At 37.1% G+C, this 25,412-nt stretch overlaps 1 protein-coding gene across 2 annotated transcripts in view; it reads left to right on the top strand.

Annotated features, from left to right (window-relative positions):
- Nucleotides 1–25,412, top strand: part of galntl6 (polypeptide N-acetylgalactosaminyltransferase like 6) — a 265,789-nt gene that overhangs the window by 93,311 nt on the left and 147,066 nt on the right. For both annotated transcript variants that reach the window (XM_065265203.2, XM_073814250.1), the window contains exons 4-5: nucleotides 7,471–7,609; nucleotides 19,485–19,651. In XM_065265203.2, the coding sequence (XP_065121275.1) occupies nucleotides 7,471–7,609; nucleotides 19,485–19,651 (306 nt within the window). The remainder of the gene's footprint in view (nucleotides 1–7,470; nucleotides 7,610–19,484; nucleotides 19,652–25,412) is intronic.

A 25,412-nucleotide genomic window follows, 5' to 3' on the forward strand; every position in this document is an offset into this window, starting at 1 on the left:
TTTGCTCGTGTTCATAATAAAAACAACATGATAATAACTTTCTACTTAGGATGTTTACTGTAGTTACACAAAACAAGCAACAACTATGTCAAATGATGTTTTAGATATTTTTACCATTTTACATTACATGAGTCCGTGGAAAAACGGTGCTTAAAAACAGTACTCGAAATCTTCCTGAAGAAAGTGCTGGCTGCATATTCACATTTTCCAGTAAAATTTTAGTTCTGTGTCAGCTGAGGGTTGCGTTGATGTAAAAACTCCCGGTGTCCTTGTTACATCCACATACTGCACAGGTTCTAGTCATCTTTTAATTTTAGATTTTAATTCAGTGACCACTCACCTTCATCTGCTTTGTAAAACATGAATGTTACATGAATGTCTGGGCGGCACAAGCATGTAAGAGTTCTGCGTGTCATTGTGCCCCAAACGACTCAAAATAAAAAAAAACTGACTTAACAGTACAATGGGCTCCGGTGTTAAAAGAGCCATTTTTTCCCATTTTCGTTAAAACAACAGCATCCTAATGACGAAAAGCCTGCTTGGACTTGTATCGATAAAAGAACAGTGTGAGTGCGTGCATGCTTCTGAGGGAGTAGGGAGGGGGTACAGTCACGCTCGGGCACAGTTTGGTCCGGTTGTCTAATGCAGGGGTTTTCAAACCTTGGGTTGGTTGAATAAGGTGGGTCACGCAAAGTGGCCTGGCTGTAATGGTAAATGAAACAAAAACAGTTTAGTTCAACTAATAACAAGCAATTACAAGCAATGACAATGATTTTGAAATGATATATCATGAGGTATTTTGATATTGTGTTCCCTCATATTTCCATTTCAAAATATGTTCATTGCTCCTGGGAAATAGTACACCTACTTTAATGGGTCGCAAAGTGAAACGTTTGGACACCCCTAATGGATTAATGCTGTTTGATTTTACTGTACTTCAGTATTGGATTATTAACTGCACTTAAATAACACCCTTAAATCCTCAAAGCTTCATGCACATAGTCAAAAACACACAGTCAAATAACGTGTCCTACATGTGAGAGTTGCACAGTTGCAGAAAGACATGAAAAAGCATCAGGAAGAGTCATCCAGAAAGAGGCTTTTTATAGCCCTTTGAAATGAAGTGAAGTTACTGTTTTAAGCAGAGTGATTTGTCAGATTAGAGGTGGGATGATATCTCTGGCGCCTGCAGGCAAGACCACGTTTTCTGCGTATGGCATGTTCTGCCCAACTGTTTTGTGTTGACCTGTCACTTTAAAGCACAGCGCACTGTTATATCAGAGGTCTTTCAGTGCACACCATCTGTTGGTGACAAATCTTATGACAGAAGCTTCCATTATAAAAAGCCTTCTGTTAATTTTTCATGAATATACATCACTGGAAATGCTGTTACATGAATCCCAAGAAAGAGTAATGGTTCCAGTCAGACAGGACCAACAAATTATATGTGTGGGGATCCATGTTTTGAAAATCTCGGTTTTGAATTGAGATCGCTGCTCAGACATGCAGTTAGATGCCATGCAGCTGGAGATAGAGCCTGTAAGGGCCAGCGTGGCATTGGTGCATGCAAACAGACAGCTAATATGCTAATAGTTTGAAATTAATGAGGATTAATTTAATCAAAAGCATGTGTTATTTAATTTTATAGCGAAATAAAAATGTTAGCCCGAAACTAATTTTTTTTTTGGATGCACCGAAAAACTAAAATGACTTAGTATATATATATTAACTTAAAAAGTTTTTTTATGATTATATTAATATTAATTAAATACTTTTTAATTTGATTAATGTAATGAATGTACAGTAAGTTGGACCAGTACCTACAAATCAATAAAATAAGAAAACTTTTTTAAAGTAGCACACCAAAATTGGAAGGATATTAAACAAAAAACTGTACATTTAGTCAAATGCATCAGAATCAAATTTATCAGATTTTTTAAGGTTCAAGAAAACTAAATCTAGGTGAAATCTGCAATTATTTTTGTTTTATATTTCCGTTTTATCTATTTTTTTAGGGCTGTCAAAATTAACCACTAATTTTATTAACGTGCGATTAACGCAACACGCAATTTCTGTTTGACCCTTGGTGTAGCACACAGCTGGATGAATTGAGACGCAGCAAGTGACCCCTGGTGTCTAGAGTCGGAGGTTTCATAAAAATAAGAACATTAAGCTCTCATCTAGCGAATCCAATGGTCTAAATGGTCATTAAACATCTAAATGATCTTTATTTGTGCGTTTCCTGAGAGGTGTACTGTCTCAAATCCATAATCTAAAGCAAAGATGCGTTTTCATTAACTTGCTCATATTTTGGTATCGTTTTTAAAGCATGCAGACATGATAAAAAATAGACTGCAGGACTTGCTTGATGTTAAAATAATTATTAAGAGAGATAAAGTTGGGACCTGGTTGATGTTAAAAGAGTTATTAAGAGTGACAAGACTCAAAAGTGATAATTCTGACGCTGACGTCTTAAGCGCATCCACACAAACTCGCGAGTGCGCGGCCCTGAGATATATAATTTTTCAATCACTCCGCAAAGAGACTTAGATAACTCTGCTGATTTTGGACATACAGATATGATTTATACATCATTTAAAACGTTAAAGTGTCTAGTTTTTTTCTGTCCACTCCCAATAAAAACAGAATGTTGTGCTTTTCGCAAAATTAAGAAAATAACCATGATGCGCGTTTTGTTCTCAAAATTTGAGACTGCGCGGACAGTGCGCGTACAGTCCGCGTACAACAGCGCATGCGCGTGAAAATATTTAGACAGTGCACTCCACTATAAACAATTATACAAAGGAAATAGACAGCATTTGCACACACACTATCGTTTTTTCTTCTTTAACTTTTACTTCTTCCAAGAACAGAAAGCTATGGAGCATGTTTTTTTTGTTTCCTGTTCTTTGTTGTCTTGTTGTTTGTTTTAAACTGTGTTTGCAATGGTGGATCAGTTACTTTTCTTCACCTATCCTAATGTTTTAATGTACTGTAAATGTCGCCAAATCAGTGCTGCCCTGACAGCCTGTTAGACTAATAATTTGAATAAGAAATCATTTGTATTGCGTATAGTGTCGAACACGGCCATCCACGTGTAGCCGCAGGGGAGTATACTCGAAAAGCACACGTCCGCGAGCCAGACGCGGAAAAAAGATATACCTCGGCCTTAAATCTCTGTCTAAAACATTAAGGGGCGGTTTCCCGGACCAGGATTAGCTTAATACAGGACTAGGCCTTAGTTTAATTAGGAAATATAACTAGTTTTAACAAACATGCCTTACTAAAAACATTACCTGTGTGCATTTTGAGGTAAAAAAAAGGGCACTGATGTATTTTAAGATATGTAAGTAGAAGTTGTTTTCAGTTTGGAGAGCTCTTAAAAGTGTTTAAGTCTAGGACTAGGCTAATCCCTGTCCGAGAAACCGCCCCAATCTTTTAAAATTAAGTTTTCTGAAAAATTGAACTTTCACCCCCACTCTCCCCTACTGTATATCTCACTTAGGTTTTATATAACCAGTTCAATGTACATTGTCAGAAAAAGGTATAAAACAGTACCTTTTCTGTTGCTGGTGGTACCCTTAGGTTCCGTTTTTTACCTTTACAGGTATGCAAAACATAATACAATGTTGTACCTTTTGGGGTACATTAATGAAAGGGAAAGGATAATTGTGTACCTTGAAAAGGGTTAACATTTTTGTGTATGTATGTGTACCATAAAGGTACAAAAATAAACCTTTGAGGGTACCACCCCAGCGACACAAAAGGTACAGTTTTGTACCTTTATTTCTGACAGTGTATAGAGCAAAATTACACCAATAACTGTAAATTCAGAATAGTGCTATTGTATTTCTATGTACCATTTATTATTGCCTAATCTAGAAGATGATCTATAACAGTACTGATCCAATATTTTCAGATCACATTTAATTTATGCCTGAAAGGCCCAAAATGAATGTGAATCTGTTATGCACACTGTTTCTCATTAATCAAACCTGCAATTTCTGCTCTCTAAAGCTTTGCCCCTAAAGTTCTGAACAATAATAAACTCTGCATGAAGCTGTTTTACATCGCTTTGAAGAGGCAGAAATGTGTACATGGTTACACTGTGCGCTCGTGTGTGGGAGTATTAAAATCCGTAATTTTGCATTATGATTTAAATGTTCGCTTTAACTCTGTTATCTTGCCAGAAAATGCCTGAAGAGTAGATGTGAGGTTATCATAATTACGCACATGGAGAGATGACTTTGCACTAAAATGCACAAAGGGGTGTATTTAATAAATAATGCCTGCATACGCACACACATACACAACCACAATTATCACAAACAGAAAACCACTCTCTTGCTGGATTAGTGTCTGGATGCTCCTAGCACCGTAGGCAAATACAGTACAGCCAATAGCTTAAGCATGTATGATAACATCTTGAAAACTTGGTGTTACCCACTCAAAACAAAATCTCACTTGAATGTAGAGCCATTAGATGAGGTACCGTAGTATGTTTTCACTAATGCTGCTGGGATGGTATAGTTTAAACAATAATAAAAATGCAAAGACATTCATAAGTGTATTATAGACATGGGTTGTTTTGTTTTGGAAACTTTCTATTTTTGCACATCAAAGCCTTGCATTGAATGTTGTGCTCTCAGTAGGAGTATTTTTGCAGATCAGACAAAATATCTGTCGGAATGCATTAATTATATTGGAAAGAGGTTGGTGTGCTTTCGACTTCAGCCTCTTCGTCATTGAATTATAAAAATATCAAAGCAGACAGATTGTTGGAAAATTCACTCCTCTTTATGTAAATATCCTATTTTCATTCTGGAAAATTCATTAAAGCTACTACATGAGAAGTAATTAACATGTTGATCGGTTTCCAATCCTGTGCAGGTAAACAACAGATTATGTCTACAGTGCCAGTACTCTGTATTAAGGCTATTTGATTTAGGTGTGAAATATTAGTTTAGAATATTAATAGTTATTAGTAGTCGTTTCAGAGTGACATTATATGGAATAAAATATATTTATGACTTTTGCGATACTAATTTTGAACAGTGTAGGAGTGAAATATATTTTCTTTATCTGGGAAAAGATACAGCACGGATAGAAGTCTTCCCGATGTCCCAACACTGTCAGAAATGTTTTTAGGGCTTATTCTGACATATGAAAATATTTATAAAAGCAGAAATTGTATGTTTTGAAAATGTGTATGCACTTAGATGTTTGAGAGCTGTTTTGGGGATACATGCCACATTTAGAATATCCATTTGGCATTAAAAATTTTATTGGGAGAGAATAAATGTTTACAAATGGTATTTAATGATTCAGGCAAGCAGCTGTTCACAGGGAAATATTAGTGGTACTGCTCGGTCAATTACCTATTCAGGACATAGGAAAAGCATTCAAAGTAGAATATGTTTTGGTGAACAGGTGGTCTGCATCGCTACTACATTGCCAATTCGTGAAAGTGTGCTATTACATTTCAAAACCAAAATGCCACTACACTTTAGTCTGCACTTCTTTTAAAGAGACAAGGGAAATTTGGTCATTATGTACTCTGTGTCTTGTATTATTTCTGTTTTCACATTCAACATAAATGGAGATATTAAAATATCCAAGCTCATCTCCATAAAAGGAAATTATAAAGGACAAAATAAATATTTTAAAATAAAAATACATTGTGATTTTATATAATTGAAAAAGATTATAAAAGTCAAAACTTCATAGGAACCAGAACCATCATGTACTTTTTGTTATACATTCACATGATTTTTAAGGCAATTACAAGAACTCCACAGTGCACACACACACACACACACATATATGAACATTATAATGTACATACTGTGCCTACTCGTAGGGGAAATCAGGGCACAACCTAACGCTTTTTGGTTTTGGCTCAATCATTCAAAAAATATTTAAGTTTGATGAATTAGATTTTTACACAAGCAACACACACATCTCTGCTACAAATGTACAAATGAACATTTGAAGTTTGTTTCTAGTACTTACCATTCTTGGACATTAACACCAAAAGTGACAGAAGTGCAAACGTTACAAATAACCCCATAGGTGGGGTTAATTGTAACAGGCAGGGGGGTTAGTTGTAACACTTGCTAAAAAATTAAGTTTGCAGGCAAATCTTTAATACTATTTTGTCTATATACTTGAAGTGGATATTGTTTATATATTTGTTTATAATATAGGCATCTACACTATTTATCCCTCATCTAAACATAGTTCAATAGTACAATTATAAATGGATACAAATGTCTAAATATGTGAGAAAAAGCAGCACAATGACAGTTCTTTTATTTGTGACTGTAATAACCATACTACAGTTTCAAAATCAAATTCTTAGATGAGCATCAAAGTCTGATTTTAGCCATTCATTTCATTATGATTTCAATATTTGACGTGACCTTATTCAATCAATAGCGGTTTTCATATCGTAAGTGCTGAGGGGTTAGTTGTAACACAGCGTTACAATTAACCCCGCTGGGTCAAAATATTTTTTAAGCCCACCAAAAAAGTTGCTAAGAGCTGCAGACATTTCAACAAGACAGTGATGACATAGCATTGGATTTGGTATCTTACACACCCAACTTGCAAAAAACATATGATGAAAAATTTCCACCAAAACACTTTAAAAGCATTATACATTTCCAATAATTTGCGGGAGATTGTCTTTTGGCAGCGTGAAAAAAATACAGGAAAAACAAAAAGCTCAACCTTGTGCAACAATGTAAACAGTCCGTATTATGATTTTTTAAAGCTGGGGTACTGTTAAATGTTTGTGTTAAAAGGAGAAGATTTCCCCCCCCCCTCTTTTGTGCTCCACAGTAATTGAAAAAATGTATTATTGTCAGTGGTGGTTGACAGCATTTTCTTTTGTGGGGGAACTGTCTCTTTAAGAAATGAGAGGTGGGCTGTCTATCAACTCGTGATAGACAGGCAGCTGGAGCGAGCTTGTCCCACGCACACTGTAAAAATCTTTGCTGCCTTAAATTTTTTTGTTAAACAAAAAAAATCACTTTCAAGTCATTTCAACTTACTATTATTAATCTTGACAAGAGATGAGTTGTTATAACTTATAAAATGAAGTTGACTTTTTCTATATGTTTAACTATATTTTAAATGTTATAACAACTCATCTGTAGTTGATTTAACAAAAGAATTGAGGCAGTAAAGAATTTTGTACAGTGTACTGTGTAAGAAAATGTCACACAGGCTAATTTGCAGTAGACGACAGCTATTGCTGCATTCCAGGAAGGTCGAACTAAAATTTTTCGGTTAAGCTGTTTCAGCTGTTCGGACATAAAGAACAAATTAAATTGTCACATCACATAACAGCACTTCCTGTCTTTGCCGTGATAATATGTGTCACTGTTAGTAAACACACATGCTGACCTTGCCAACCTCCTCAATGTGCTCAAAATAGTTTCTGATGTCTGACCGGATCTTTTTCAGGTAAAGGAGAACATGGCAAACCGTACCCCCTCGCAGAGGACGAGTGCGATGACTCCGTATACAAAGAGAACGGCTTTAACATCTACGTCAGCAACAATATCGCCCTGGACCGCTCTCTTCCAGACATCAGACATCCTAAGTGAGTAGAGCTAGATCTCATAGCGCGTCTCAAGAAAGCAGCCTCCAGATTTGCACAGCTTGAGCTAGACATCAGCGTTTTACCCATCCATGGCAGGCCGCACTTACACAATATGTTTTAATTAATGATTTTGTCCTCTGAATGGGGAATTAATCTAATTAGAATTAATTAGCCTGGTGATTTCAAGGATGATAGATTTTTCAGTTTGTTTACCGTTTGCCATCATATGACACATAAATAAATAAAAGAGAGCAGGAATAATTGCAACACGTTGGTTTTAGCGATTTATTTATAGAATGCCTAAATCTTTGACATTAATTTGTCAGTTATCATAAACCGTGTCAGTTACACATCGCTGAGTTATGCTAAGTTAAATTGGAATTTCACAAACTTAAGGCTATTATTATATTCAACCCTGAGTGTGTTATTGGTCATTTAAATAATGACCATTTGATTAATATATTTTGAAGTAAATTAAATAAAATCAATAAATGTCAAAAAAAATGCACCTGCAGTAGTGACCTAGCCTGGCTCCGCCCTCCTACGTGCTTCCGCTTAATTTTCATTTCCCTTCAGCAGTACGTCTGGGATTTCTCTATAGAGTTTCGTTTTCTCCTGCAAAAATCTGCAGGACCAATCAGCGAACAGATGGGGGTGGCTAAGAACGATGACGTTGAGGTCGCGCGTCAGTTTGAGTTGTAGTTCGGTAATGGCAGTGGAGACGTGAGAAAAGCTATTCTGTCCGTTGTTGCAAAACTGCAGAATATACAGAAGTTAAAGCCGGAGCAAGAACCAGGTTTGCTAAGTTTTGTTGTTCTGATTATTCAGACTTGTTGTTTCCGGACGGTTTCGGCGCTTGATATACATCACGACCACACGTTAGCAATCGCCTATGGCAGATCCTGAGTGACTCTGGGCAGATCCAATAGTTTTAAACTTCAACAGAGGACCCTCCTTAACGGAAGTAATGCTTTCCAATGGAGCGTGGCCAGACTCTCTGTACAAATGAAATTAATGTACGAGAGTCTGGTTGGACCAGGCTAGTAGTGACCAGCATGGATGCTGCACAGTGATACAAATAGCAGCGGTGTGAAGAGGACATAGCTGTTAATTATCTCAGCTATTAATCAATCAGCATACAGTGTTGAAAGAATTCATTTTATAATAAATAGCAAAACTAAAAATGTAAATAAGAATTGCTGTAAAAACAGTAAAATACAACAAAAGTTTTTTATAAATACCATTATGCACACAAATTGTTTCTCGTGGGACGTAACGTTAAGGTATTTTCGTCATTTACAGGGGGTTAGTCGGTGATGTTATTGCCATCCGAATCCAGAATGTCTGTTTTTCTCAGATCACCCGTGTTAAAATTCTGTGCCAAATTACCTATGGTTTTTTGAAAAACACCAAGTCTCTAGGTAGTTTATAAAAGGGGATCACTGCAAAAGTCATTCTGCACATCTTTTAGACCACTAAAGAGCACCATATGGTCACGTGCTCCAGTTATTCTGCATCAATAAAGCGCATTTTAAACATTGACACCCTCATAATGAAAATGATGGTAGTATATCGGGAGTCGGGAAAATCTTTTATCGTTCTTTTACAGCGAGTTGGAGTAAATAAAAAGAAGAAAATCACGAAAACTTTTTAAAATGTCTTATATTATAGCAGCAACAAGTGGTAAATACACAAAGTACTATATTTCATCAAGTGCTATACATATACGTATAATTATAAAGTAAGTATCATGTGAATGATCATGTAATTAGCCACATGAGCAGCGCATTTCCAGGTGTTTAGAATGTTAAACTCAACATATCCACCGCAAATGTATCTCCATCCGAACGCACAAGTTTTATCACAGATGAGGCATGCAGATATATTTTTACAGACATTCTCATGAGAAACAATTACCGTCTGAATGAGGCTTTTAACTGTAAAACCCATATTACAGTTTTACGGCGCTCACTCAAACACAAGTTTCTTTAAAGGGGACTTCTCATGAAAATATGACTTTTCTCATGATTAAGTGCTATAATTGGGTCCCCAGTGCTTCTGAAAATGTAAAAAAGATCAACCCAGTAACTTAGTTTTTGTAAACCATTCTCTGCAAGCATGTGAAAAATAGGTCACTGAAAATTGGATCCCCTTCACTCTAAAAAACAAACGGTGCTATATAGCACCAAAACAGTTGCTTTGGCTCGTAACGATAGAAGAACCATTTTTAGTGCCATATAGCACCGGTGAAGAACCAGTGAAGCACCAGTGAAGCACCTGTGTAGAACCATATAGTGCTATGTAGAACCATATGTGGTGCTATATGGCCCCTATATGGTTCTACACTGGTGCTTCACTGGTGCTTCACTGGTGCTTCACTGGTTCTTCACCGGTGCTATATGGCACTAAAATGATTCTTCTATCGTTACGATCCAAAGCAACTGTTTTGGTGCTATATAGCACCGTTTGTTTTTTTAGAGTGTTGTGATGTCAGAAGAAGAAAATACCGACCCTTAATCTGCAATACCCAACCACGGCACTGCCATTTCGTTCAGAGGTCAGATTATATGCATTTAAAAGGACACACCCAAAAATGGCACATTTTTGCTCAGATCAACAAAGTGGCAATTTTAACATGCTTTAATAAATTATCTATATGGTATTTTGAGCTAAAACTTCACATACGTACTCTGGGGACACCAAAGATTTATATGACATCTTTTAAAAAGTCTTGTGAAATGTGCCCTTTAAATATTGATTTAATTTTTTTCATAAATAACTGCATTGTTGTGGGTAGTTGGTAAAAGATATAGGGCCAGATTTACTAACAGCATGCGCCAGCGCAAACCATCATTCTGGCGTTAAATAACGACTGTTGGAATTGTCTAAAGACACGCTGTCAGGACTCTGCCACGAGAGTCTTGTTTTATATTTATGTTTTATCGTGATGGCAGGGTTCTGACAGTCTCTTGTTTTATGTGGAGGCTCATGGCCTTGTATATTGGGTCATGAGCCTCTGGTGTCTCGTTCCTAGTCCCCGCCCCCTTGTTCTCCTTGTTAATTATTCATTATCAGTTTATCCCATTCACCTGTGTTGCCCTCGTTATCTTGTTTAGTTTTTTCCTATTTAATCTCCTCTTGTCTCTTGTCTTGTGCTGATACATTGTGTACCGACGTGTTGTATTTTGTTGAGTTCATGTTTGATTTCAGTTTAGTTTTATATCTAAGTCTAGTCGGTAATGTCATGTTAGTATTTTTGTGTATCATGTTTAATGTTGAGTTGCCCCCTCGTGTGCTTTTGTTTTCTAGGTTTTCATGTTAATAAATGTTCTATGTTCACTCCCCGATATCGTCTGCGCTTGGGTGCTCTTGTCCCCCGTCTCAATCCTCACACACGCAGTAGATAAATAACGCTAAAAAGGTGTGGTGCTGAACTCAAGCACATCATGCATTATAGATCACCCACAACTCATCAGCTTAGCTTATTTGTGACCCTGAACTAATTTGCACTGCTCTTAGTGGATTGCATTTCATGGTCAATATGGAAATCAGCTGTTGTGTCTCTGTTATTTAATTTGCACATTTTTAGGTAAATAACCTGGAGATATTACCACTTCTATTGGCACTTTTTTTGGAATTGCATTCTTGCTCTAATTTGCTCCATTTAGTAAATTTGTCCCTTAATTGTTTATTGAATTATCACTGTTTTTAGAGTTCTATATTTATACTTCTCCCCAGTCTTTCTCAGACATTGTGACCTTCTATCATCCTGACTGGGTTTCTAATTGTTTCCATCAAAAGTTGCTTATTAAACTTATGTGCACAATTGGAAACATTAGCAAATAAAGCAGCATTTCTATCCAGTGATTTAAAGAGAAAAAATGTCAATTCCTACAAAACTGGCACTACGTATTAGCAATAAAAGCAGGTACAGCCATTGTATTTAAACCTCTTTGTGCATAATAAATTATTTGCGCTTAATGGTTTCGGATGTAGATTCCTACTGTTTAGGAACGCAGTCTAGCAAGACAGTTCTGGAATGTAGTTTTACCAAACCACTTAGATGATACAACAAAAAACATTTCAGATGGTGTACAATGAAACCGGTCCACTGGTTAGTCCAGTTATGCTGTCCATCTTGGAAAGTAACCACCTTTTGATGCAAATCTAGGGATTTAATCGGTTAAAGTTCCCATCGTAGCTTATGCAGATGTTTTCTTATCGGATAAAAAGTATGAGCGCATACGTTTGTATAAACATTTTTTGAATGAATACACATCTTACAATTTCCATATAGTGTTTTTATGAGATATCCCAAAATGTGCATAAAAATAAGTGGATGAAAACATAGCTACTCAGGCGATAAACGCCAACAAACAGCAACAAACATTTAAAATGAAAAGTTTGTCTGTGTTTGTTGGCGTTTGCTGGTGTTTGTTGATTCAGTGTAAATTAGTCTTAAAGGTTCATTTTTATGAACATAGTCATAAAAAGCAAGGCTTGAGTGCTATCTCCATGACTGTTAGAGCGTAAATTAGTGATGTAAACAGTCCATTAATTTAGCAGGAGATGGGCTGGTTTCACACCTATCTAAATGAACACTTTGATAGATTCATTGTTAATTGTCTTCCGAAGGCTCTGCACCATTAACTACGCCATGTCTCTACTGCCACTGGCTTTTCCATTGGCAAAAACAAATCTCTGTGTAACTCGTTTCCCAAAGAGTCAATGTCTGAAGGAGAACCTGTTTTTTATGTGGTTGTCGATAACTACAATATAGTTTATTTTTTCGGAACAGTCTTCAAGTAACCATCTTGAGGAATGAAGGTGAAATATTTATGCATTTTCCTTTAAACTTGTTTTGGTGCTGTCACGAGGTGAGATAGACTTCTCTGTCTTCCTGGTTGAAAACTTTGTATTTGGCCCTCCTGATGTTTGCTGTACAGTTGTATAAACCTTTTTAAAGTGCTACAGACGACTTTCTGGTGAGGAGCCTGGAGCGGAGCTTGTATTTACATTCCCTATTAAAGCCTGTGGTGCTCAGCGTGAAACCTGCCAACAGACAGAATGTAAATATGTGTCTCAGGGGCAGAGTCAGCATGCCTGTATACTCTTAATGCAGGTAACCGAGAGGTACATGAAGTGCTGCTGCTTTAAGTTATTCTAACAACAAGCAGACAAAAATGAACATGTTACATTCCTCCTTAAAGTCGAGTTTTAAAAATCCCACTACTCTACAGAAGTCCAGAGAAGACCAGTGGAAATTTCCAGCTGGTCTACGCTGGTTTGATGCTGATTTAGCTGGTGGACCATCATAGCCATGCTGCTCACCAGCAAAACTGAGCTGTGACACTGAGTGACTGGCATGATCTTTCTGGTGAAGCTGGTTAAAGGGATATCATCCTTCAGATGAACACATTTGGAGTTATTTTAGTAAATGTCCTTGCTTTTCCACATTTTATAATGGTAGAAAACATGGATCAGGGAACAGCTCCAAGGGGTAAATAAAGCTCTTCTGTTGGTAATTAATGCGATTTTGTACGAAAAAAAATCCATATTTCAAACCTTTTAAACTGTAATAATTGCTTCCGGTGTCGTGAGCAATCCAGTCCCCCCGAGCAATTCTGCCCCCCTAGGACCCCAATTGGTACCTAGCAGTAATGCCTGGTCAAAAACTTGTCATCGCGATATCTTGATGCTAATGGCTAATCGAAGCTGCGTTAGTGGTGTAGCAAGCTAGGTACTTTTTACAAAATAGAAGCATACAAAATATTTTTAAAATAAAAGCTTACAAAAATAATATAATTAATGAACTAATATTCATGTTGCAAACACGTGAGCAGCACGTAATGACACACGTAATCGCCTAAAAACCCAATTAATTGCCTTACACAACAAAAACACATTTCAATTTTATGTTATTGATTACTAAGTTATCTGAACGTGAAACATATTTTTTTAAACCTCAGGATTAAAAAAGATGACATTACGTTATTACGGTGAGTGCAACTGGTGTTTGTGTTAAGCTATTTTACCCGATAGCTGTATGCCTACCTAGAGCATCAGTTATATACTACTATATTAAACGGATAATTTAAAATAGACCAATTGTAATTTTAACAACATTCTAACGATATAAATCATCACGAAATTTTGAAGGAATTGTAATAAGGCGCTACAAAGGCTACCCATGAGGAGTTTTTTCAGCCAATGGAATTACGCGGGGTCCTAGGGGGGCAGAATTGCTCGGGGGGACTGGATTGCTCATGACACCGGTAACAGCGCCATCTTGGACCTGCTGCTTTAAGCGACCCCTTTCTGATCCCTGTCTTTTACCATTATAAAGCGTGGAAAAGCAAGGACATTTACTCAAATACCTCCAAATGTGTTCATCTGAAAGATGATGGACATATGTGACTCGGATTGCTTCAGGATGAGTACATTATGGGGTATTTTTGATATTTGGTTGAAGTATCGCTTTAACCAAGAAGTATTGCGGGTAAGCTAGTTTTGTAGGCACACCAACACAGCTGCATTATCCCACTTTGGGCCTAGCATTTAAAACAACATACAAAATGCTGGTGACCTTTAATGGCTCAAGTGAAGTAATGTGATTTCAAAATATGGTAACCCGTACTTGAAATCTGACCTCTGAATTTAACTTGTCCATTGAATAGTTAGTAGCTATCACTTTAGTGCCCAAGGAGAAACTAGGAAAAAGTGACCTTTTGTCAAAGTCATTTTGGTGGTTTTCTGTCGACATTAGCCTGTTTCACACAGTAGTTCTGGTAAAATACCATAAATTTACCAGAATGAATTTACCAGTAAATACAAAAATATGCTGTTCACACATGCAGTGACGTTACGTCTTTTTACCAGTAAGACATCATTCACACATCAGTATCAAAATACCGGTAAACTCGGAGAGAAAGCGGAAGTTACCTGTGGCGCGCGGCCGCCAAGCTACGTCCGTGTCGTATTTGTAAACAATGGTGGGTTATGACTTAATATCCACGGTCCGTATTTTGTTGTTTTCACATCTGTGGCCAACAGTTGCAAGTTGCTCGTGACAAAACAAATTGCGTTAGGGGGCGTCAAACCTGCGTTTGGACATTAGGCTTCACAGATGGTGTGCTAAGGACGTCGACAATATAGCAAATAGATGGTAAGCTGTTTTAAACAACTGTTTAAAGAAATGTGGATGTTAACTTCAGGTGTGCTCGAATTTTAAGCAGCATGTCTGTGGAAACGAACGTAAACAGTGCGGGGGTAAACGCGTCATCTGTATAAAAAACTTTCTGATTGGCCCGAGCTGTCAGCGCGGTCTGACGTCGTTCGTTCTAAATGCCGGTAATCCTATATTTTTCGTTCACACATAGCGCTTACCGGTAAATTACTGGTTATCTTACAACCTGTCTTATTGGTAAATTGGGAGCACTGATTTACCGGAAAGGTTCTGTTCACACATGACATGTTAACTGCAATTTACTAGTAAATTACCAGTAAAGACTGTATGTGTGAAAGGGACTATTGAGAATCAAACCTGCGACCTTTGGGCCACAACTGCCACAAAAAATAAAATAAAATTACAAAAACTTAAAGTGAGACTAAACTAAAAACTAATTTGTGGGCCAGATTTAACCTCTTCAACCCTGAGGACCCTGTCCCGGGTCCAGAATTTCGTATTTTAACTTAATATAAAATATTCTTTTAATCTTTGATGCTCCGTCATGGACCCCAGTAACACATATGAGATACTGTTTGAAAGCTTAGAGTCTCTACTTTCTGCAGATATGCATCACTTTGACACATCTTTTACTGTAAGAAAGTTATTTACACTTAATTTACACTATCACCCCCCCAATATTTTATTATATCATTTAATATTTACATATTTCATATTTTTCAAAAATGACAAACATGGGCAAGTCTTATATCAAATGAAAGCTCTCACTCTCAGGAATAAGGCTACAGCGTTATTTTTGTTCTAATATCAACACATATCCAACAATCATCGAATGAATAATAAGGTAAAAAATGGTCTTTTGTAAACATATGGGAAACTTGAGTGTGGACTGCCTCAGATAGCACATATAGCCACAAATGATACACCATCATTTATTTTAGGTCCTACTCTAAACAATGAGTCAATTCACAGCATTTTCTTTGGTTGTGTGCATAATTAATCCCTAGCTTTTTATTATATGTGCAAAACAAAAAATTAATATTTATATGAAAAATGTATTTTCACACCCTTTAGTAAAATGAGAATATCTTTTGAATGCGACATGCTAAAGAGTTCATTCTTTTTTTGGGTGTTTACTGTCTGCTGCTGCTAACAACCAGAACTGTCTGCAGTCTACTAGAGCACACAGAACCAGAGTTATACACTATCAAAGACAGTATTTACAACATAAAAAAGAAAATTTGGTGTTTCATCATATGAAAAACAACATAAATAACAATATTTGTCACAAACAGCAGCTTTTTATGTAACTTCAAAGGGTTTTCTGCAAAATGATATAAAGAAATTGCATTTATTCCACTGTATGTGGTTATGGGGACACTTCAAATATTTTTAGGCAGAAATTGTATACAAAAAAGGGTATTATTCCTCCCTTCAGTTGGAGTAAAATAACTTTTGCATAGATTATGATAGAGAAAAAATTCCTTTTTCCTCTGTAAGCTGACAATGGCTGGAATCAAACAAAACTGTCTGCAGGGACCTGAGATACCCAGGACCAGAGTTATATACTTTCAAATAAAAACTTTAGAAAAAAACATCAAAAAGCGCCTATTTATTTTTGTGTTTATTAGAGGACTGATATCACATACAACCATGTTGAGCACTTTTAACAGTGTTTTATGTAATTTCAAAGGGTTACCTGTAAAATGATACCAAACTTTTGTATGTAAACCTCTGCATGTGGGTATGGGATGCTTTTGAAATTGGGTAGGCCAAATCCAGGCGAAAATCTCCAAAATTGCTTCAGGGTGTAAGAAGTTAAAAAGAAACCTATTAGCTCATAATAGCCACATAAAACCCCTGGTCTATTGTCTTTAATAATAAATGAGTGACAAAAAGTGTGGTGGTGTAGTGAATAAACTTCAGGGCTGGTAAACATGAAAGTACGTACACAGTTAAACGCCTTGTAAAGTAGGCATATATTTTATTTGACCCGTACTTGTACTTAGACATTCAAGGTAAGTAGGGCTCTCATGATTATGACATTTGGCTGACAGTTAATTGCCTAATAAATTGTGCCGATTATGACAATTAATTGTCTGTGTTATTGTTTTGACATTTAATTCTCATACTTTTTTTCTTTGTTCATGAAATAATTTTCACACATTGTTGTGACTATTTTTTTAATTCAATCTTTTGCAAGGTTTACCTGGCAGTAAATATGAATACACATAAAACATATTTCAAAGTTATTATTTATTGAATATATTTTTCAAAAACTGAAAATTCTTTATAAGAAATAAACACACTAAAGTGTCTGAAAAAGTAATTGAAAATAAAAATGCAATAAAAATAAACTGACCATACCAGAACAGGCCTTAAATAGTAACCAATCCTTCTAAAGTCATATTTGTACTGGACCACATGGCTACAGTGGCTGTTACGGTACATTCACATGGGGCAAAAGCGTTAACGCTTGATGGAAAGCTTGTCTGAAGCGTGGCCAACTGCCAATCACAGTGGCCGCAACACATGCTCCGGTCTTCCATAAAGGTAATTGGCTGATCCCGCCTAGGTTATTTGCATAAGGCGATCTGATTGGCTGATGCACGCATTGCCGCTTGAAAAGTTAAGAAATTTTCAACTGACACGGCACCGACGGATCCACAATTCAGTTCGGCAACGCATGATGTCACCCATTAAAAGTGAATGGGAAGCGATAACGCTTATGCCCCATGTGAATGCACCGTTACTGCTTATCAAAGTTTTGCAGCATTTCTTTAAATGCAGTTTTTTTCCACTGTATTGAATGGCTTTGCAATGTATTGTGTTACACTGTCAGTTAAGGAGCGCCATCTGATACTGTCTCATTTATACAGGAGCTGCAGCTCCCCCTTGTGTTTTGTGGAGAGATTTGCAATCATTGCGGTGATCTGAAATCAATGCGATGAGGTCAAATAATCGCAATGAGACGATTTTTTTATTCTTTCCCCGCTAGCGTTTTTAAAAAAATTTGCCAGCCAGCGTCGGCATTTTTCATGATTTTCACTAGAGTTTGATGGATTCCAGAAAATTTTCTTCTTTAAATATATAAAAAATAATTTCCCAAATGAAAGATTAGACCCTCTGCTTGAGGAAGTGCGGCACCTGGTGGATAATGGCTGTATTGCTGAAATCCGGAAATTCTCGTCATTGGCAGGGAAGCGTTTTCTCTTAATTGACGAGTTATCTCGTCAATGGCGGCAAAAGAGTTAATCATTGTGACAGCCCTAAACACAAGTGCATTCCGACAAAATGCAATTCATCTCCTGGGCTACATACTACATTTTCCTGTATGCCCATGTGCAACGTACAGGGTTTAAAAAATCTGGCAGTGCACACAGTACATGCGCACTCTTCTGATGACAAATATTACATCACACACACTTTGCGCGGACCCTTGGTTAAAAGTAAAAAATGGATTATACTTCAGCCTTGAGTCATCTCCACTGTTCCCTTGAGAAAGCCACTTAACCTCAAGTTGCTCCAAGGTCCCAGTAAAAGACAGAAATATTTACCACCACCAACCGTCATGTGACCATAAATAACAATACAGTTTTATCATTTTGTTCTGGTGCCTCTAGAAATATCTTATTGCTTTGAATCAGTATTTTAAAAAAGCACAAGTGCTGAAATCAGAAAGCTTATTAACGGCCTGCTTTTGTTCCACCCCGAACTAAGTTCCATTAATCGGTCTGTAGCTGATTAGTGCAGTGGGGTGAAATTACGTCTAGTGGTTCAAGAATAAAGCAAAAATGTACTTCACAAACAGGAATGAAAAATAATAGACCTAATGGTGATTTGATTTGACATTTAGTCATACGCATACACACGGAAAGTATACGATTATCTTGCTGTTCTTTATGCAGTACAGCACTCGTTTGATTCCGCAATACGTCATAGCACAAATCCTGAACTTAGCCTGTCTTATTAAACAAGTCTGAGAGGGTGCCGTGTGTAACAGTTGCATGTTCTAGTAATGCACATGACACTATCTGTCTATTACTTTGCAAATTTGATGTTGTCTTGAGCTGTATTTTATCATTTGGAGTGATCTGACAGCTGGCCTCTTTACCACATCAACATTTCTGTTTTTGTGCTGTTTTGTTTAGTGTTGTTTTTATCACCATTTATTAATGAGTAAAATGGTAATAAACCACACAGTGGTCTGAGAATGATTATTGTATGGGGGTGTATGAATTAGGACTGGCTTGTCAAGTTTGTTAGGGTCCTGAATTGGAGAGACCGGTGTGAGCAATAAAGTGCCACTTCATCTATCAGCGGCAGCTTTGTCGAAGCCCAATTAGTATGCAGATTTCTGAATGCTTTATGAGAGCGCTAAAACTGAAGGACCTCTCAAAACATTGATTTATTATCTGAGCTTCATCACCATTGCCCACGGCTTTTGGGCAGCACGCACCGGTCCTTTTGTTTTCAAATGATGTTTTTTTACAATCTGGCAAGACTTGGCACAATAAGCGACAAGCTTTATGTTTTACGCATTATCATTCTGAAGTGACTTTGTTGGGTGATTTACAACATGTGGATTATGCATAGATGCTTTGATGAAGCATTTGATGAAATGCACAATGGGATTGGGATGGTTTGCTTGCCTCTATCTCAGTGTCTTTTTCTTTTTCTCATCTTCAGCTGTAAGCAGAAGCTTTATCTCGAAAAGCTCCCAAACACCAGCATTATCATCCCCTTCCACAATGAAGGCTGGTCCTCCCTGCTCAGAACCATCCACAGCATCACCAACCGCACACCCGACCACCTGATCGCTGAGATCATACTGGTGGACGACTATAGTGACAGAGGTAAGCCTAAGTGCTATTATTTTTCCCTAAAAGCATCTGCTTGACATTAGGGTCGGCCATCGGTGCTTTCTGCATTAGCTGAAATGACTTTTGAATGGAGCTTCGACAGTGCAGGGTCCTCTTGTGCCAACAATGGACTTCTGTCAGTTTTGGTGAGAGAGAGAGGGAGAGAGAGAGGAGGAGAGATAGTAACTTTGGTAACCATTTGTTGGCTGCATTTCCTTCACTGCCCGATCCAAAATTACGCTGGCACAATTTTTCTTTAAAACAATTTTCAAACATTTTAAGCATAATAACATAAAACCATTTTGCTGGCAGTATAACTGTGCATCCTCAAGCAGTAGAAAAGTGTGCCTTGAAAATAGTGCCAATTTTGCATTTTGAGTTTTACCAACATTTTCTGGTCTGTAGTAAGATGCACTTCGGCCATTGTGATCGAGTCTTGACCAAGAAACAAACGTAGCCTTTTGGAGCAGCATCTCAATACCTCACACAATAAATCAATGTTAACATCTTACCTCACAATGCCCCTCTGTGTTACAAGACATCTCGGCCAATGGCATTGCAGCTCACAGCTGTATAGGAGAGAACAGTGAGCTATAGTAATGGGATACCCTACTCTGTTCCCATTACAATACTCATGTCCAGCTAAAATAAGCTGCCATTAGACTGAAAGGCATTTTGCATTGTTTGGCTAATAATGATAAACAAGGCCTTTTTGTTTCACAGATGTGTTGTCTGCGTGTTGGCGAGCTTGTGTATCGCAAACATTGTTGCTCATGTAAGGCCAGTTGGCATGGTACGGTACATCTGCAGACTTGGGTGTTTCTATGTGTGTATAAAAGAGACTTTAATATGCTAATCACTGGAAGCTCATTGGTCACTTCTGTGTCAGATTGATGAGCTCATATGTGGCACAGATTATCTCTCAACAGATTTTTGACTCGGGGCAAAAGTGGGAATGGACTTTTAAAACACAGAAAATGTCAGCCTTCTGGCATTCTGATTTCTTGTAGTTTTCCAAAAAAGATCCTTCACTGCTAAAAGCACAAAAATCCCCCGTGAATCCTCAGGACGATCGTATGAGTCATTTATGTGATGTCTGGTTTAAATAGTTTAACCCACAGAGACCTGCTGTAGCAAAAATAGAAACACTTGTTTGAAGTAATTAAAAAATACCTGACGTTACTTACTTCTGTATGGCTTATGTTCTAAAATGTATCGTAGCAACAAGCTTGACAGAAAACATTTATAACAGTTTGACTCTCCCAGCATGCCAAAGTCATATAACATGGTCTACTGACACCATTGAATTTCACTGGTTTTGACCAGACATGGGGGCGATTACACAGAATGCGTTTATGGCATTGTGCAGGCGCCTTTTTTGAATGCTTTTCTATGGGCAGTGATTGTTATGCGCATTGTTTATCTGCACCACGTGTTTTAGCAGTGCTCTGAGCAGAAATGAAAGCAACCAAAACTTACAAGCTTCAACATGGACATAAAGGTTTAAAATGTATTCATGTGTAAGGTTATTTTTTTCTGATTAAATAGCATACCATGCATAGTCCAATTCCAAAACATTAACATAAATCATATCACTTTATTCTTCATCATCTCTCACCTGTCTTTGACTCTCTGAACCCTTCAGTCTCTTTTAAGTCGCCATGAAATGGAAGTATCGATTGTCTTATGTAGGGCTGGACTTGAATTTGTACATTAAGAACTGATTGGATCGTTTGGAAGTGGGTCATGTTGCTATTTGCTAATCGCTGCGATCTTTCCCCGGACCCCGCCCATCTGCCATACCATATGACTGGAAGTAAAGAGAGATGGTTTTGAGGAGGGGAGAAGATTTGCATTTTTGATAAAAGATTATGAGGGCACAAACATTTTACAAAAATAATGAAGCTCACAAATAACTACAAATATACCAACAAAAAATACCACAATATTCCAAAACAAATTCATTTTAATTTCATTGCAACACTTAATCTTTACCTGGTTTCTTTCCCTGTACTCCAGCATTTAAAAAAATATGTTGTTTTATGGTCTACCTCATTTGCGTGCTATACAAAATTTGTGAATGTAAAGCGTCTACAGAGAAAGATATTTGTGCTCGGGTAATATAAATACCACTGCACCAAAATTTTACAAAGCCACAAATAAAAGCATTAAACATATTCTTGTTAGCTATCATAGCCAGACTACTGTTAGCTAGATAAAGGCATAAAAATAGACCTTATAGTTAAGAAATACAGCATGTCATTTATAGCGGTCAACTAAAATGCAACTGCTAATCTGAGAATTTTCTTAAAAATCATGAACATTTATTGCCATTACGCAGTAGGGTTGTCACGATTCTCCAAATCCTCGATTCGATTACATTTCCGATTCTAAGGTCACGATTAAATTCTCTATTTTTACCTTTTTTTTTTTTGAAAGCACAAAAAATGCTATGCCATTTTTAGACTAGACTTTTATGAAATATAATATCTGACCTTGCCCTGCCATGTTAGTCGTGGTGCCAGTGGAAAAATATGGTAAACGCACATATCTGATAAATGAACATTCCTATCAATTCTTTGCACCTTAAAAAACGCTTTTATTACCATCCAACAAGATTGTGAGACTATACCCCAATAAGTCCTGTTTAAATGCTGTTTTCATAACTCTTAACCAGCTGAAAAAAGTTGTTGTGAAACTTAAACAGATCTCAGTACAGAGAAATGCCCGGTCCTGCTGTACACGTGTGCGTGTTCTGTTCTGATAGAGTTCAGCTGAAGGCGGGAGGCGCTTGCTGTTTTTTTGTTTCCCATGTAAAGAGCAGCTCTCGTGGTGTATCCTGTATCTGCCATGCTATCTTTTGACTGGCTGTAGCTAGCTAGAGGAGGTTGACTTGCAGCACTCAACACTTGTTTTTTCCTGCTTGGCAAGCGGACCGGTAGTGACATGGGGGCGTGGTAGCATTGACAATTCCATTTTTTTTTTTTTGTTAAAGTTCGAGTTTGTGACTTAATTTCGATCGAAATCGTATTACACTTATTATGCTGTCTAGCAAACAAGTCAAAACATCAGAGAAAATACCTTCTATGAGCCCCTACATGGGACATTTTATGAAACACTGATTTTGAGTTTGTCATCTCCGTCTCAGATCAGACTAACGCAATCTCAGCCCTTTTGTTTGATTTAAAAAGGTATAAAGACTTGCCAAGTCATGTTGCTTAAGTCATAGGCAAGTCATGAGTCAATGTTGTAAATGTCTAAATTCGCACGTCTACTTTACTAATGTAAAGTAATTTGATTCTTTTTCATTTGATGACTTGTGGCTCGAGTCCCGGGTGAAGTCCTGTTCATCTGACTTGAGTCCAGAACCCTGCAGGAAAGTAAAGATATACTACAAGTTATTTTTAAGTAGTTCAATGAAACTTTATAGAATTTAAGAGTAGATGAAACTCTTTAGCATAGCAGTAGAAAGACTTGTATAAAGGTCGTGTAACTGAGCTGTAGGCACAGGAATGTCAGTGAGGTGTAGGAATATTCCAGACTCGTTATATTTATATAAAATGTCAGACTGAACATAAAAGCCATCTAGCTTGCTGGCTTCTCAGGAAAGTCAGAGCCTAAGTACTTTATTATAACAGTGATGAAACCTTGAAAGCCCAGTGGCACATTTTTATACAGTTCTCCAAAGCAAAATACATAATTTTATATAACTAGCATTTTCCTAAAAACATGTTAAAGAAAAAAAATCTCAAGCATTTTCCAATTTTCCTTCTGTCAATTTGGAGAAAGACCTTTTTCAGTACATTTTGATAGTAACATTTCATTTAGACTTAAACTTGAGCAATAATGGCAAGCTTTATTTATCATAGGAAATAATCTGTCAGTAGCTCCATCAGTCCTTGTAATTGAATTACACACACACACACAGGTACGCACACACACACAAACACACAGGTAATAAAGCTTGTTTGCAGCTGGTGACTGTTGCCTCCTTTTATTCACATGGACACTTTTAAAACTGTCCAGTACTGTCTAGAAAATGAGATGTGTCTAATTAGCAAAGAGCAGAGGACAGTCCACATTGACTGACATAGTGCCACACAACTGCCACTCATAATCACTGTCTCTAAACAAAACCAGACAAGAAGTGGATGGGAAGAGGCATGGAGTCATTGATTCCCCCTTTATACCGTCTTCTGCTTAACAGCACTCGTGATATCCATGCTGTTAGTTTCAAAAACAACTAGGCATGCCCATTCATAAAAAGACCTCAGAGGTGCTCCTCACTTTGTGATTAGTTTATTGTTTCTTCACTCGTGTAAAGTATTTTTAGAGCACCACTTAAAAGGGTGCTTTGCTTGTCTCTCTCACCACCAGAGATAAGCATTTCTATCAAATCTCTGTGCACAGGAACCTAGCTGGGCTCTCATTAATTGTGGATACAAATTAAATTCACGGCAGGCATTCGATTAATTGAAAAAAAAATCCTCAAAAGGAATCTCATGGTAGCATTCGGCACCGTGAAGGTGCTTCATCATTGTGCATCATTCACGATGGCCAAGTTGACTTGTTAAGCTTTCACAACGTTTCTTTTTTTTCATCTGTTTAGTTAAGCTAAAGTCAACAAAGTGATGATTGATGATCATTTTTATTCCCTGCTAATAGATAGTATTTAATTAGAACATGTAATTATAGCTTAGACATTACTAGACTTACTAATGAACCAATATTAAATTGCTAGCATAAAAGATGGCAGTCAACAAAGCATGGGTACATGCGTGCATACGTAAAATCATGTTAGTTTTGATTGTTAAATGCAGGCATAATATAAGAAGTGCACTTGCAGCGGAGTAGCATGTGACAAAAACACATATACTGTATGCTAGGCTTGTTGCGATAGCACAATGGTCAGCCTCCCACCGATTACATCACGCTGCCCCCAACCAACGTTTGATTTTTTTATAATAAAAAAATCCTTTCGTTTAGTTAGAGAGCAGACACTACAATTAAAAAGTTTGTGCTCAATTCAGCACGAGCTGAATGCAAGTCACCACACAGATGAGCAGCAGGTGTCAGATTAAATTTTTTAATGAGAGTGATGGGATGCCAGCTGACTGACAAGACGATGGTGGAATCCGCATGCTTATTCATTTTGTTAAAGTTTTATGTTTAGTGTAATCGAGTTCATTATTGTTTTGTTGTTGTGTTTTTTAGTAAGAATAATTATGAGCCCACCAGTTAAAGTCTCCCTGTAGTTCATAATCTTGTCACTTAAAACTCATCCCAGAGTCTCATAATAGCATATGTAAAAGTTTTTCCTGTGACAGTAATTTCTACATGCTTTAAAGCAGCTTAAATGCAATTCCCTCATTTAGTATAAACACATCTACAGTATGAATACACATCTTTGCCTCTACTCAACATACATGTCAACTCTCTCATTTTTCCAGGGATTCTCCCATATTTTACCATTCTATTCCGCCATTAAATTATTTTCCGTATTTCTCTCATATTTTGTATCTTTTTATAAAAAATCCCACTGGCGGTATTTGATGTTTGGTTCATTTACTGCCGGTAAAACAGGCAGCAGTATATATGTAACATATCACTCAAAACGACATCCAACAATAAAACAATAAAAAGAACAATAGCGGTCGAAGAAGAAGAAAATCTGGAGGTTGAAGGATGACAAGCCACAAGCAAAGCTACTACCGCCTCGTGCACGTTCACTCACACCCCCGCATACACCAATTCG

This window comes from Paramisgurnus dabryanus, chromosome 4 (assembly GCF_030506205.2).
Source record: "Paramisgurnus dabryanus chromosome 4, PD_genome_1.1, whole genome shotgun sequence".
Taxonomy (NCBI): domain Eukaryota; kingdom Metazoa; phylum Chordata; class Actinopteri; order Cypriniformes; family Cobitidae; genus Paramisgurnus; species Paramisgurnus dabryanus.